Here is a 14,756-nt window from a genome sequence, read left to right on the forward strand (position 1 = left end):
TTGTTTCAAGTTCTACTATTCTTAGCTCTTTCATCTCATCATCCCTGTTACTTCCAGGACTCTCGGTGGTGGTGGTCTACATGGCCATCATGATTAGCCTAACCAAATACTACAATCCAACCTTGGCTCAGTCTTCCTAAGGCCCTTCATTGGCTGTATTTTGGTAGTACTGTCATCCTTTTGAATAATAGATTACAGGAAAGGCATTGATTTTAGAATCCCAGAGATCATTTATATGACCCGTAAAATAAAAAAAAACAATAAAGATTTTTTTAATTTTAATTAGTAACTAAACTGTGACAAAAAATTTGGATTGGTGTAAATAGTTGGCAAGACGGCCTGGCACAAAAGGATGGCAGGCAGGAGGGAGATGCAATTCAAGGAAACTAGGAGACTGATTACTGACAGTCTAAACAGTGATGATTGACAATTTTTGCAATACTGTTAACAGAAATATGATTGCTGACAACAATTGGCTAGGTGGGCCTGGCTCACAGCAGGCTGCAAGGCAGGAGGAAAGTGCTATTCAATGGCACCAGCAAACTGAGGATTCAAATCACAGCAACTATTACCAAAAATTTTAATTTTTAATTATTAGAATACTGTCACAACAAATATGATTGGTGTAAATATTTTTTAAGTAGGCCTGGCACACAGGCTTGGAAGGCTGTAGAAAAGTGCAATTCAAAGGCACGAGCAAACTGAGGGTTAAGATCATCAACAATAAAGATTTTTTTAATTTTAATTAGTAACTATACTGTGACAAAAAATTTGGATTGGTGTAAATAGTTGGCAAGACGGCCTGGCACAAAAGGATGGCAGGCAGGAGGGAGATGCAATTCAAGGAAACTAGGAGACTGATTACTGACGGTCTAAACAGTGATGATTGACAATTTTTGCAATACTGTTAACAGAAATATGATTGCTGACAACAATTGGCTAGGTGGGCCTGGCTCACAGCAGGCTGCAAGGCAGGAGGAAAGTGCTATTCAATGGCACCAGCAAACTGAGGATTCAAATCACAGCAACTATTACCAAAAATTTTAATTTTTAATTATTAGAATACTGTCACAACAAATATGATTGGTGTAAATATTTTTTAAGTAGGCCTGGCACACAGGCTTGGAAGGCTGTAGAAAAGTGCAATTCAAAGGCACGAGCAAACTGAGGGTTAAGATCATCAACAATAAAGATTTTTTTAATTTTAATTAGTAACTATACTGTGACAAAAAATTTGGATTGGTGTAAATAGTTGGCAAGACGGCCTGGCACAAAAGGATGGCAGGCAGGAGGGAGATGCAATTCAAGGAAACTAGGAGACTGATTACTGACGGTCTAAACAGTGATGATTGACAATTTTTGAAATACTGGTAACAGAAATATGATTGCTGACAACAATTGGCTAGGTGGGCCTGGCTCACAGCAGGCTGCAAGGCAGGAGGAAAGTGCTATTCAATAACACCAGCAAACTGACGATTCAAATCACAGCAACTATTACCAAAATTTTTAATTTTTAATTATTAGAATACTGTCACAACAAATATGATTGGTGTAAATATTTTTAAAGTAGGCCTGGCACACAGGCTTGGAAGGCTGTAGAAAAGTGCAATTCAAAGGCACGAGCAAACTGAGGGTTAAGATCATTAACAATAAAGTTTTTTTTAATTTTAATTAGTAACTATACTGTGACAAAAAATTTGGATTGGTGTAAATAGTTGGCAAGACGGCCTGGCACAAAAGGATGGCAGGCAGGAGGGAGATGCAATTCAAGGACACTAGGAGACTGATTACTGACAGTCTAAACAGTGATGATTGACAATTTTTGCAATACTGTTAACAGAAATATGATTGCTGACAACAATTGGCTAGGTGGGCCTGGCTCACAGCAGGCTGCAAGGCAGGAGGAAAGTGCTATTCAATGGCACCAGCAAACTGAGGATTCAAATCACAGCAACTATTACCAAAAATTTTAATTTTTAATTATTAGAATACTGTCACAACAAATATGATTGGTGTAAATATTTTTTAAGTAGGCCTGGCACACAGGCTTGGAAGGCTGTAGAAAAGTGCAATTCAAAGGCACGTGCAAACTGAGGATTAAGATCAACACTAAAAAAATGTTTTATTTAAATTAATAACTATACTGTCTGACTGTGACAACAATTATGATTGGTGTAAATAGTTGGCTAGACGGCCTGGCACAAAAGGCTGGCAGTGGCAGGCAGGAGGTAAATGAAATTCAATGGCCCTAGAAGACTGAATATTTGCAGTCCAAAAAATTATGTTTTTTTTATTTTTTATTACTGTTACAAGAATTGTGATTGGTGCCACTAATTGGCTACTTGGGCCTGGCAGACAGGCTGGCAGATATGAGTCGTGGATGGTAGGTAGGGCAGCAATTTAACACAGTATGCTGTGTAAGTGACAAAAACACAGGACTGATAGAAAATTAAGTTACATTACACTAGCAAAATATTTTAAAATTTTAGATTTTAATATTAACATTATGTTAAGAAGTGCAATGCACATATGACTCTATGAGTGGTCGCACTGGCTGGCTGCTACGTAGGGCAGCAATTATAACAACCGTATGCTGTGTAAGTCAGATAGACAGTTAGACACAGGCCTGATAGAAAATACAATTAGATTACACTAGCATAATGATTTAAAGACTTTATTTTGGAAATTTTAAGAAAAAGGTTAAGCACATACATATGAGTCGTGGCTGATAGCCTTGGAAGGGCAGCTATTAAAAACAGTAGGCTCTGTATGTCGGATACACACACGCCTGATAGAAAATACTATTAGATTACACTAGAAAAATGATTGAAATTATTTTTTTGGGGGGGGAATTAAAAAAAGGTTAAACACATATGAGTCGTGGCTCATAGACTAGGGAGGGCAGCAAGTAAACACAGTAGGCTCTCTATGTCAGCAAAACACACAGGCAGTGGCGGTTCTAGACAAATTTTACTGGGGGGGCCAAGGTGGGGCCAGTGTTTAATCAGGGGGACACATTAAAAAACAGAAACAAATTATATATATATATATATATATATATATATATGTGTGTGTTTGTGTGTGCGCAGCAAGCAGCAGTGAGCACAGACTTTAAAAAAACTAGCTGGCCAGAGGAGCGCTTAGCCTGGGGTTAAAAAAACAAAACAGGTAGGTGGAGTCTGGTGGAGAGGAGAGACAGAGTGTGGGACAGTGGGAGGGTGGAAGAGCCGGGTCGAGGAGCGGAGTCGTCACATCCTGCAGGCTGCAGCTGAGAGCGGCAGAGGAGAGCAGGTGTTGGGGAGGTCAGGTGCCAGGTAGGACCGTAGGACTCAGAGGCAGAGTTTGTAAGCCCAAACAGCGGGGTAATGAAGGAATCATATAGTCAGTCTGGGTGTTGAGCTTGTTTAGGACAACAATGCACTTACAATTATTTAGAGGAAGGGTCTGTGTACAGTGAGCACATGAAATTTGACATGTCCTAAAATGGTAACTTTGCTGTGGCAATTATGTGTAAATAATATATAACATGTAATATGTAATATATATATAAAATATATATATATATATAATATATATAATATATATATTATATATAATATATATATAATATATATAATATATAAATTGATTTCATAAAGAATTTAAGGCCGTGCGAAGCCACGCCCCAAGCCACGCCCCAAGCCCCACCCTCTCCGCGCCCACTTAAACAGTGTCCAGGAATTTTCTGGGCAAAAGGTGGCAACCCTACTTACATCTCTTCTGTTCTGGCAGTGTACAGGCTAGAGAGAACATCTGCAAAACAAACCAGTGACACCTCTGGAACTCTTGTCTGCAGACTGCAGCTGTAAGATGCCCCGCCCCCACAACAACCCGGGAACTGAAGCACATCTCTGAAAGGGGAAGGGGCACAAGTTTGACTTCACTTTGTTAACCCCACGCTTTGACTAGACAGCGTTTCAGGGACAGGGAAGCAGATAAATAGCCTTGACCTTGTCCGGTATTTTTCAGTCTGCTCAGTGGCTAGCTCAGGGGGGCCACAGGGGGGGCCAGGGACATTTTTACAGGGGCACTGGCCCCTGTGGGCCCCTGTGTAGAACCGCCCCTGCACACAGGCCGGATAGAAAATTATATTAGATTACACTAGCAAACAAATTTAAACTTTTTTTTTTTTTATATTAAAATTAAGGTGAAAGAAAAATAGATATGAGTGCTGGGTGGCTGCCTGGCACAGACCAATTAACCAAAAGACTGAAAAAAATGAGGTATATTAATGCTGAGTGAGCCTGACAGACACAGGCATGATAGTAAATGTAATTAGATTACACTAGAAAAATATTTTTTTGTGTTTTTTTTTTAAATTAAAAATAATGTTATAAACGGATATTAACACTGCTGGCTGGCACAGAACAATGAACCAGAGTATATGCTGTGTGACACTGGCCTGATAGAAAATGAAAAAAAATTACACTAGAAAAATAATTATATTTTTGGGTTAGTTAAATTTAAACTAATGTTGTTAGGGAGATATCAGTGGTGGCAGTAGTCACAGCATATGCTGTGAGCCTTAAACACACAGCTGAAAGCCAGGCAAATGCTAATAAAAAAAAGAACACTACTTAGATTTGGATATTTATGTTACATCTTATCCTATGCCGACTTAGGGTCCTGAACCACTAAAGTCTTCAAAACTTCCTTAAGTCGAGAAGGTACATTTTCAAGCTAAAATAAAAAGGTAGACTACTTGGATTTCTGGTCTGAATTAGTGGATAATTCCTCAGCAGATAGTTCATCCTCAGAAAGACAAAAAGAGTCCTCTGAGTCAGAGACATGAACTGGCCTTAGAGGCGTAGGAGCAGTAGGTACGTCAACTCTAGTAGAGGAACTAGAAAGAAATATTTTTACACTTATGCCTACTTGAAGGCAACATAATGACCATGACCTCAGAAATAGTGGGATTTAATTGACTTTGTCTTGAAATCTGGGAAAAAATCAGTAACATCACCCTGAGTGGTATACAATACTGGTAAAACAGTGTTAGTCGTAGATATCTGAGTCTGAAAAACAAAACTTAGAGAAGTACTGCAAAGCTGAACAGGGGGGCAGACAGTAACCAATTCGCAAAGTAAGTATTTATTTGATGGGAACACAAAATTTGTTGATCTTCCCTCTAACGGGTCTAACCCAGTAGATACAGTTCCAGTCTGCTCCATAGTGAACCATATAATAGTGTAGAAGCACAAGCCAATAAACACAACTATCAGCATCTCAGTAAGCAAAGTGATAAAGACACACTCAAAATCAGAGAGACAGTGTATAAGGCACAGTAGAGTCAAAGCAGTACAGTAATATTTGCAATACTCTATTGTGTTATTAAAGGGACATAAAACTTTTTTTTCATGATTCAGATAAAGCATACCATTTTAAACAATGTTCCAATTTGCTTCTATTAACTAATTTGCTTTGTACTCTTGGCATTCTTTATTGAAAAGCATACCTAGGTAGGCACGAGATGCATTTCTATGTACACAGCTTGTTGGGGTTTTTGTAATCTACAAAAGGATTACCTCCATATTCATCTCTACATAACCCTCCGTGGAAGAGTGAATTTCTCTTATAAATATCTATTGTGTGGGATACTGCACTATCTTAGAAGACAATACTTGTCACCGGTAACCCTGCTGACGTTCTCCCTTTCCATGTCAAGGCACTCGCTGCCTTGCCACAATATACACATCATATCATTCAGACATGTGGAGATGAATATGGCGCTAATAGTGCATCCCTATGAATGACTGACTCAAGGCACTGCTATAGTTGCATTTAAACAATGAGCTTGGAGCTGGCGTGTGCCCTAAGAGCTCCAATATTCTTCAACACATAGCACATTTGTTGCCTTTAAACAATGAGCTTGGAGCTGGCGTGTGCCCTAAGCGCTCCTATATTCTCCACACATAGCACATTTGCCACTGGCATATAACAGTTTAAGTAACTGATTGTGGACACTTAGCTATCTTCAACTACCAACAGTTTATATTCTTTTAGTTATTTATGTACATTTTTGGGGGACGATTTATCAAAGTCTGGCGGACATGATACACTGTAGCGTATCATGTACGACAGACATTGCTGAATGCCAACAGCATACGCTGTCGGCATTTAACATTGCACAAGCAGTTCTAGAGAAATGCTTATGCAATGCCACCCCCTGCTTATTTGCGGCCAATCTGCGGCTAGCAGGGGGTGTCAATCAACCCAATCGTATAGGATCAGGCGGATTGATGTCGACAACCTCAGAGGCAGTGGATCAGTTAAGGAGCAGTGGTCTTAAGGCTTGCGCAGAAACGGGCATCAGGGGCCATTCGGCCCTTAATAAATCGGCCCTGTGAAGAGTTTCTGTAATGCCTAAGCAAACTAAATAAATAAATTATACTTTTGTAGCTTTAGTGTTGCTACTGTCACTGTTTAGCAATTAGACAATTTGTATCAATTGTTCTTCTCTTTTTATATTGGAAAATAATTTTATCAGTGACTGCCAGCACATAGCCTAAATAAATGACTTGTTCTTTTTTAAGAGCCAGATAAAGAGTGCAACAAAACTTTAAGCTTGAAGTTAATCTAATCCAACACAATGCAGAAATGCAGATAAGAAAGACCGAAGCAGGAAATGGCCGCTGCCAGAATGGAGGAAGTGAAGGAGGAGCGCGGGCAAACCCACTTGAGGCTGCAAAAGGTTTAAGAGCTATTGTTACGGAATAAACTGCACATAATTATAAACTGGTGGCAATGATTAACACTACTTATTGTGCTGCTAATAACCTAAGGGTTTTAAAGGGGATGAATGCAGGTATTTACTCATTAGCTGCCTCACCACTGATCTTACCCTAAGTACATTATGCAGGTACAGTGGATTGCCCATCCAACACTAAATGATATACAAAGGGAGAAGATCTTCATGTCCAAACACAAGGAGCTTAATGAACTATCCCAGCAATACCTAGGGCAGGCTTGTGGCTACAACTCCATCTAGGACATTTACATTGCACAGCTAGTATTCTCCAATGTCCCTTCTCTTCCAGGAACTATCCTAAGAGGGAACATTGGGATTAATATCCCAGAACCTTTTCAATAAATCCTAAACACCTCTATCCCTGCCTTCTCCTAGATGAGGCAAAGAACTACTGGGAAGTAAAGGGAAGGAGGAGGGATACTTAAAGTTCTGGTGTGAGTTGTCTTAGCCTCCTCCTGGTGCCAGGAGATGAACTCCTACAAGTAAGGAATTGTGGAGTCTCACCACTTTAAGAAAGAAAAGGGAGATTTTGGTACCACTTCACAAAGTTCCAGGGACAAAGAGAAAGTGTGTTAAAAAACAGAACAATCTTGTGAAACGGAACATCTGGTCACCCTGGCATATACATTAAGGTCCTGTACCCATATACTGCCTCACCCTGAGAGGGGAAAGCTGAACATTATTTTTCCAAAAAAGAATAACTTTTCTATCCACAAAATGGTTGAGACTGGTTCTAAGTCCAGTTTGATGAGGTCATAAAACTCAAGGATACTTTTACATGTCAAGTTATATCTCTCTTGTATTTCATTAACCCTGAATACCTACAGTAAAACTCTATAGAATTATATGCTAGGGAGCTGTGTTTTACTTCTTGAGAGGGTCTTGTGATGGTAATAGATAACAATGAAACTACCTGCTGTGCCTCAAAACCATAGAGATATGTGTGTGTGTGTGTGTGTGTGTGTGTCACTTTAAATGTTTTTTAACAGGGACATTATGGGTATAAGGGCCACATGTGTTTGTTGGGTTATGGATTTTGTTAATTATTAGTGTAAACATGCTTTTTAATACTTTTTTAACTTTAATTTATCAATGCCATCAAACAAGGCATTGGGCCATTTCAGTGTGTTTTGCACATGCACAAAACTAAGGTTCCATCCTACAGGCTTTTGTGCTACCCGTTAATAATTTAAAAGTTATCCTGGATAGATAGACAGACAGATGACAGAAGTTTTTTTTTAAGATTAGGATTTTTTAGAATAGGGTTTTTTAGTTTTTTATTGGGCAAAATAACTGTTAGACTTTAGGGCAAAGGACAATGAAATGCCCCTATCATGGCTATGTCCAACAAAATGCCATTCTCAGGGCATCTATTTTAGGATATTAGTATAGGACTTTTTTGTTATGGGGCAAAATATTTTTGTTCAATGTAGGGCACTGCTCTACCAAATGCCATTCTAAGGACAATGCCCAACCAAATGCCCTTTTCAGGGCAATATTTAGAGTAGTTTTTTTTTAGATATGCCTTTTTTGGGGGGTGGGGGTTTCTTTTATTGTAGAATAGGGTTGTATTTTTTTTTAGAAAAAGAGTTAAGTCACTTTAGGGCAATGCCCTACAAAAAGCCCTTCTAAGGGCTATTGCTATAGTAACTTTCAGTGTAAGTCTAGGGTTTTTTATTTTGGAGTGGGTTATTTTTATAGTGACAGGCATAAGTGAGGTTATTTATTTTTGGTAGTGCTTTGTTTTTGTTTTTTGGTAATGTGGGTTTTTTTATTTTGTGTAATTTTAGTGTTTGTTATTTTGTGTAGGTAGTAAAGATAGTGTAGGGATAGTTTGCGTTGGGGCTTGTAGCAATTTAGGGATTAATAGGTTAGGGGCTTGTGGCCATTTATGGGTTAATAGTTTAAGGGTGTTTACATTGGGGTTTGTAGTGGTTGATGGGGTTAATAGCTTAGAGGGTGTTCGCGTTCGGGCATTGTGGTGGTTTCGGAGTTACCAGGTTAGGGTTGTTTGCAATGGGGTTATGGCTGTATAGTGTAGGGGTATTTTGCAGTGGGGGGTTATGGCAGTATAGAGGTTAATAGAATAGGAAGTTTATTGAGGTGGGCTATTAGCAGTATAGGGATTAATAGAATAGGAAGTTTATTGAGGTGGGCTATTAGCAGTATAGGGATTAATAGAATAGGAAGTTTATTGAGGTGGGCTATTAGCAGTATAGGGATTAATAGAATATGAAGTTTATTGAGGTGGGCTATTAGCATTATAGGGATTAATAGAATAGGAAGTTTATTGAGGTGGGCTATTAGCAGTATAGGGATTAATAGGTTAGGAAGTTTATTGAGGTGGGCTATTAGCAGTATAGGGATTAATAGAATAGGAAGTTTATTGAGGTGGGCTATTAGCAGTATAGGGATTAATAGGTTAGGAAGTTTATTGAGGTGGGCTATTAGCAGTATAGGGATTAATAGAATATGAAGTTTATTGAGGTGGGCTATTAGCAGTATAGGGATTAATAGGTTAGGAAGTTTATTGCGGGGGCTATTGGAGGTATAGGAGTTAAGTAGTGTTGGGTTAGTTTGCGGTGGTGGGTTATGTTGGTTTAGGGGCACATAGGTATATTTATTAGGCTCAGTAAGATATATTTAAAAAAAGATCCTTTTCTTTACATTGCCAATGTCGGTGCCGATACTGCATGGAATATTTTGCCATCATCGCCACACATTGTGATGTATAGTAAAACGCCTCTCAGCGTAATGTCTGCATTTTCTTATATTTTCAGGTCGTCTCAACATCATGTTGGATCCCTTTTGAATATAACTCTGCATCGCAACACTTTCGATCATCGGGGCCTTAGTGAGCGCATAACCCATTACTTAATTTTAGTGGATGCATGCAAAAGTTTTACTAATGATTAATATATAACATTAAAACCTATAGTTCATTGAAATGTTGTCCATGTCATTAAAATCTATAAAACATTCTGAAATATTGTTGTGTCCTCAGTCTAGAGCACTTTTATATAAAAGACAACCTTTACTTATCAGCATTAGTTTACATTACTGTGTAACATCTTTGCCATAGGGAGTATTCACTATTTGTTACCTGATTACAGACTGGTTTGTACTTCAGTCCTGGCATGTTCAGAATCAATTCCAGCTGCCGGCAGCTAAAGTTGGAGACACCAATTGATCTTACCAGCCCAGCAGCTTTACACTCTTCCATAGCCTATAACAGATATTATAGATTTGTTCATAGTTTAATAACAATATGGTAATTAAACTCATAGCACACCTGCATTGTTTTGTAAGACTCAATGTTTAATGTATGCTTAATTTTCAAATGAACTGCAGCATCTTTCATTATGGCTCTTAGTGCATTTGCCACACTAATAAGGGACATTATTTAGCAGTTAAGGGGTTAGTTTACAGTGAAATGTCACACAGTGTGCTGAGCTGTTTTGGAGTTTTTAGATGCTGCTGACATTTAAAGGGACACTGAACATAATTTTTTTCTTTCGTGGTTCAGATAGAGCATGACATTTTAAGCAACTTTCTAGATTACTCCTATTATCAAATTTTCTTCATTCTCTTGGTATGTTTATTTGAAAAGCAAGAATGTAAGTTTAGATGTCGGACCATTTTTGGTGAACAACCTGGGTTGTCCTTGCTGATTGGAAAGCACCAATAAACAAGTGCTGTCCATGGTTCTGAACTGAACATTTTATTTTTTAAATGTGCTTAATCTTTATATCTCTAAGATACAAACAGAGCAGGTGATTGTTTTTCTAACAGTGGGTATTGGGGGTTTCTAGGATCTACAGGAGCTGAGATTGAGGGGTTTGTATAATTAACTCGATCTATCTCTCTTAATCTCCCTGCAGCAAGCCGCTACTTCTGGGTTATCGGGGTGTAAGGGATTGGAAAAGTTTCATGATTCCATGCAAATATATTTTTATCAAACATTTTATAAATATTAGCAAATATTAAAGCTGTTATTTTTTTTATTGCTTTCAGAAAGAACAGACACTTTTTTTCCAGGCTAGCTGACATAGGGCTAGATTTACAAATGCGCACTAACATTTGCACACAAGCGTTATAAGAATATTGCAGGCGTGCTAATTTGCTCACGTATTACAAGTAAAAAGTAAACGCGTTCGCTGGAGCGCAATCAAATTTAAAGTTTGTCGGGTTATCACCAAACACAACATAAATACATTAAAATGTGTGTGTCTAAATAATAATTATAAAATAATATTTAATAATTTTATACTGTTTATTTACCAGTGTTAATTTTGACGGCAAATTTTCGATTTAGTCTTAGTCGTATTTCAGTCATCTGAATTGTTTTATTTTTAGTCTAGTTTTAGTCGATTAAATCTCCAGTAGATTTTAGTTGACTAAAATCTAATGGGTTAAGTTAAGGTGCAATGCATTATTTAAGCATTTCTATATAAATTTCCAAACTCATTATATACTCAAGGAGTAAACATCTAGAAACCTTTTATTATTTATGGTATTAAGGTTAAAACATGCAATACAGACACAGATTTAAACTTAAAATTAAATAAAAGCAAGTTTCATAAACAAACAGAAGTGCAACTTTAAAATATATTAAAAAAAAACTGTAAACTGTATTGACTGTAACCCCATTTCACATATTACCGAATATAAAAACTTCTCTATTAATAATTAAAACAAGTATCAAGTAACTCAACACAACAAAAAGTTTCTGCAGCTAGCACAGGCACAGCACAACTTAAACCCATACTCATGTGTTATGCTTATTTCTATAGGAACTTGATAAAGGTCTTGTGAGGACCGAAACGCGTAGACAACACATTGGTAAGCATCTTTCTGATTATTCTCTTTTTGAAAAACTTTGCCACTCTATGTTTTATTTTTGATTTTAGGGATCAACGGTATTCTCATAGACACAGCTGGACTCTCTAAAGGATTTCCTGGATAATCCTCTTCCAGCTACCATCACTTTTTTCACATGGAAAAAGACCTATAATGGAACATTTCTAATTGACTAATAGACTGTTGTGTCTGTTTATTATTTTTTCACTGACACACTGACGTTTGAATCAATTTTGTACTTCTCATTTTTTCCTCACCTTTTTTCCTTTTTTTGCCCAACAGAAGTTTCTCTGGATTATTTAGTGCTAGCGCACAGTTTTTATTTTATTGTTACAGATTTTGAACTGACTCTGCTCACTTGCACATACCCATTCACTGCAGTGCTCCTTGTTATTCTTTGTTGAAGACCACTTTTTATCCTTTGTCGATTATTGTACACGATCTGTGTAACTAGTGCTAGCATTGTTTATCACTTATTTGGATTTCATCCACTTGGTTCACTATTTCACTGATGTATAGATTTGTGTAATTACTGCTAGGATTTTTTACTGCTTATATTGCTTATTTTGCTTATACCCACCTTGTTTTTTGTTTGAAAAATTTGTTTGAAAATTTTTTTGCTATACACCTAGCCCAATCCTGGTTTCACAGACTCCCTTGTAGTCAGGGGTCAGCATTAGAGATTCCAATTTGAGTGCGGCGATTGTCAAGCACTCCAATTTCAGGATCTCCACTGCGGCCAATCCTTAGATATGGATCCATAATCACACTGACATCTACTGTGCTACATCTCTAGCACTTTACTTATCAGCATTATAGGCTCTTAAACGGTGTCACCAACGTTTATTGCTGCCATCATTTAACGGTTTGATTTAGTAGGTGGTATTCGACCGTGCTCACCCACGGATAAACATACCCCGGAACACCCAACTTCTAGGGAAGGGTCTTATTGTACGATTGTGTCATAGTATACTTTTTAGCTCACTCATTTAAGTTAATTTTACATTGTTGCCAGCGGGGTTAATGTAACAGTTTCCCCCACCAACTGGTAAATTGTTTTTGTGTTTATTTTAATTTTATTTTAGTTTTAGACTTCTGCTTTTATTAATTTTATCAGTACTATTTTGTATACAATAAATCTATTCAGTCTTCCTAGACGTGTGTGTGTACTTACCCTTAGGCCATTTGGCGCTGTGATCACTACCATTGCTTTTATTTCTATAGGAAGAATCAATTGATTGTTCACAGATTTACGGCGAGATTACGAGTTTGGCGTTAACAGGGGTGAGTTTCTAACGAGCCTTTTTTTTCTAACGCTACCTTAAGCTAACACTGGTATTACAGGTTTCTTTTAAACCGGGCGTTAGCTGCAAAAAGGTGAGCGTAGAGCAGAATTTGCTTACGTAGCGGTAAGCTGGCTAAACGTGCTCGTGCACGATTTCCCCATAGGAAACAATGGGGCTTAGCTGGCTGGAAAAAAAAATAACACCTGTAAAAAAGCAGCGTCCAGCTTCTAACGCAGCCCCATTGTTTCCTATGGGAAAATAAAAAATATGTCTAAACCTAACACCCTAACATGAACCCGAGTCTAAACACCCCTAATCTTACACTTATTAACCCCTAATCTGCTGCCCCCAACATCGTCGCCACCTGCATAATATTATTGAACCCTAATCTTCTGTTCCGGACACCGCCGCCACTTACAGTATCCCTATGAACCCCTAATATACTGCCCCCCAACATTGCCACCACCTACATTATACTTATAAACCCCTAATCTGCCGCCCCCAACGTCGCTGCCACCTACCTACAATTATTAACCACTAATCTGCCGACCGGACATCGCCGCCATTTTAATAAATGTATTAACCCCTAAACGGCCGCACTCCCACATCGCAAAAACTCGATAAATTTTATTAACCCCTAATCTACCGTCCCTAACATCGCCAACACCGACCTACATTTATTAACCCCTAATCTGCCACCCCCAACGTCGCCGCTACTATATTAAAGTTATTAACACCTAAACCTAAGTCTAAACCTAACCCCCGCTAAATTAAATATAATTTAAATTAAACTAAATACATTTAACATAATTAAATAAATTATTCCTATTTTAAACTAAATACTTACCTATAAAATAAACCCTAAGATAGCTACAATATAACAATAATAGTTACATTGTAGCTATCTTAGGATTTATATTTATTTTATAGGCAACATTGTATTTATTTTAACTAGGTATAATAGTTATTAAATAGTTATTAACTATTTAATAACTACCTAGCTAAAATTACCTGTAAAATAAATCCTAACCTAAGTTACTATTACACCTAACACTACACTATCATTAAATAAATTATCTAAACTACCTACAATTAATTACAATTAAATTCAGTAAACTAAATTACAGAAAAAAACAAACACTAAATTACAGAAAATAAAAAAAGAATTACAAGAATTTTAAACTAATTACACCTAATCTAATCCCCCTAATAAAATAAAAAAGCCCCCCAAAATAATAAAATTTCCCTACCCTATACTAAATTACAAATAGCCCTTTAAAGGGCCTTTTGCAGGGCATTGCCCCAAAGTAATCGGCTCTTTTACCTGTTAAAGAAAAATACAATACCCCCCAACATTAAAACCCACCACCCACAGACCCCTAATCTAAAACCCACCCAATCCCCCTTAAAAAAACTAACTCTAACCTGAAGATCTCCCTACCTTGAGCCGTCTTCACCCAGCCGGGCACAAGTGGTCCTCCATACAGCAGAAGTCTTCATCCGATCGGGGCAGAAGAGGTCCTCCAGATGGTAGAGGGTTTCATCCAAGCTGCATCTTCTATCTTCATCCTTCTGGAGCGGAGCCATCTTCTATCCAGCTGACGCGGAGCCATCCTCTTCAAACGACGTCCTAACGAAGAATGAAGGTTCCTTTAAATGACGTCATCCAAGATGGCGTCCCTTGAATTCCGACTGGCTGATAGGATTCTACCAGCCAATCGGAATTAAGGTAGGAAAAATCCTATTGGCTGATTGGATCAGCCAATAGGATTGAGCTGGCATTCTATTGGCTGTTCCAATCAGCCAAAAGAATGCCAGCTCAA

At 37.8% G+C, this 14,756-nt stretch overlaps 1 protein-coding gene across 1 annotated transcript in view; it reads right to left on the reverse strand.

The window, feature by feature from the left end:
- LOC128662454 (aldo-keto reductase family 1 member C15-like) overlaps positions 1-14,756 on the reverse strand; it is a 113,262-nt gene that overhangs the window by 25,886 nt on the left and 72,620 nt on the right. The window contains exon 5 of the mRNA XM_053716242.1: positions 9,891-10,013. Within this exon, the coding sequence (XP_053572217.1) occupies positions 9,891-10,013 (123 nt within the window). The remainder of the gene's footprint in view (positions 1-9,890; positions 10,014-14,756) is intronic.

This window comes from Bombina bombina, chromosome 6, assembly GCF_027579735.1.
Source record: "Bombina bombina isolate aBomBom1 chromosome 6, aBomBom1.pri, whole genome shotgun sequence".
Lineage (NCBI taxonomy): Eukaryota > Metazoa > Chordata > Amphibia > Anura > Bombinatoridae > Bombina > Bombina bombina.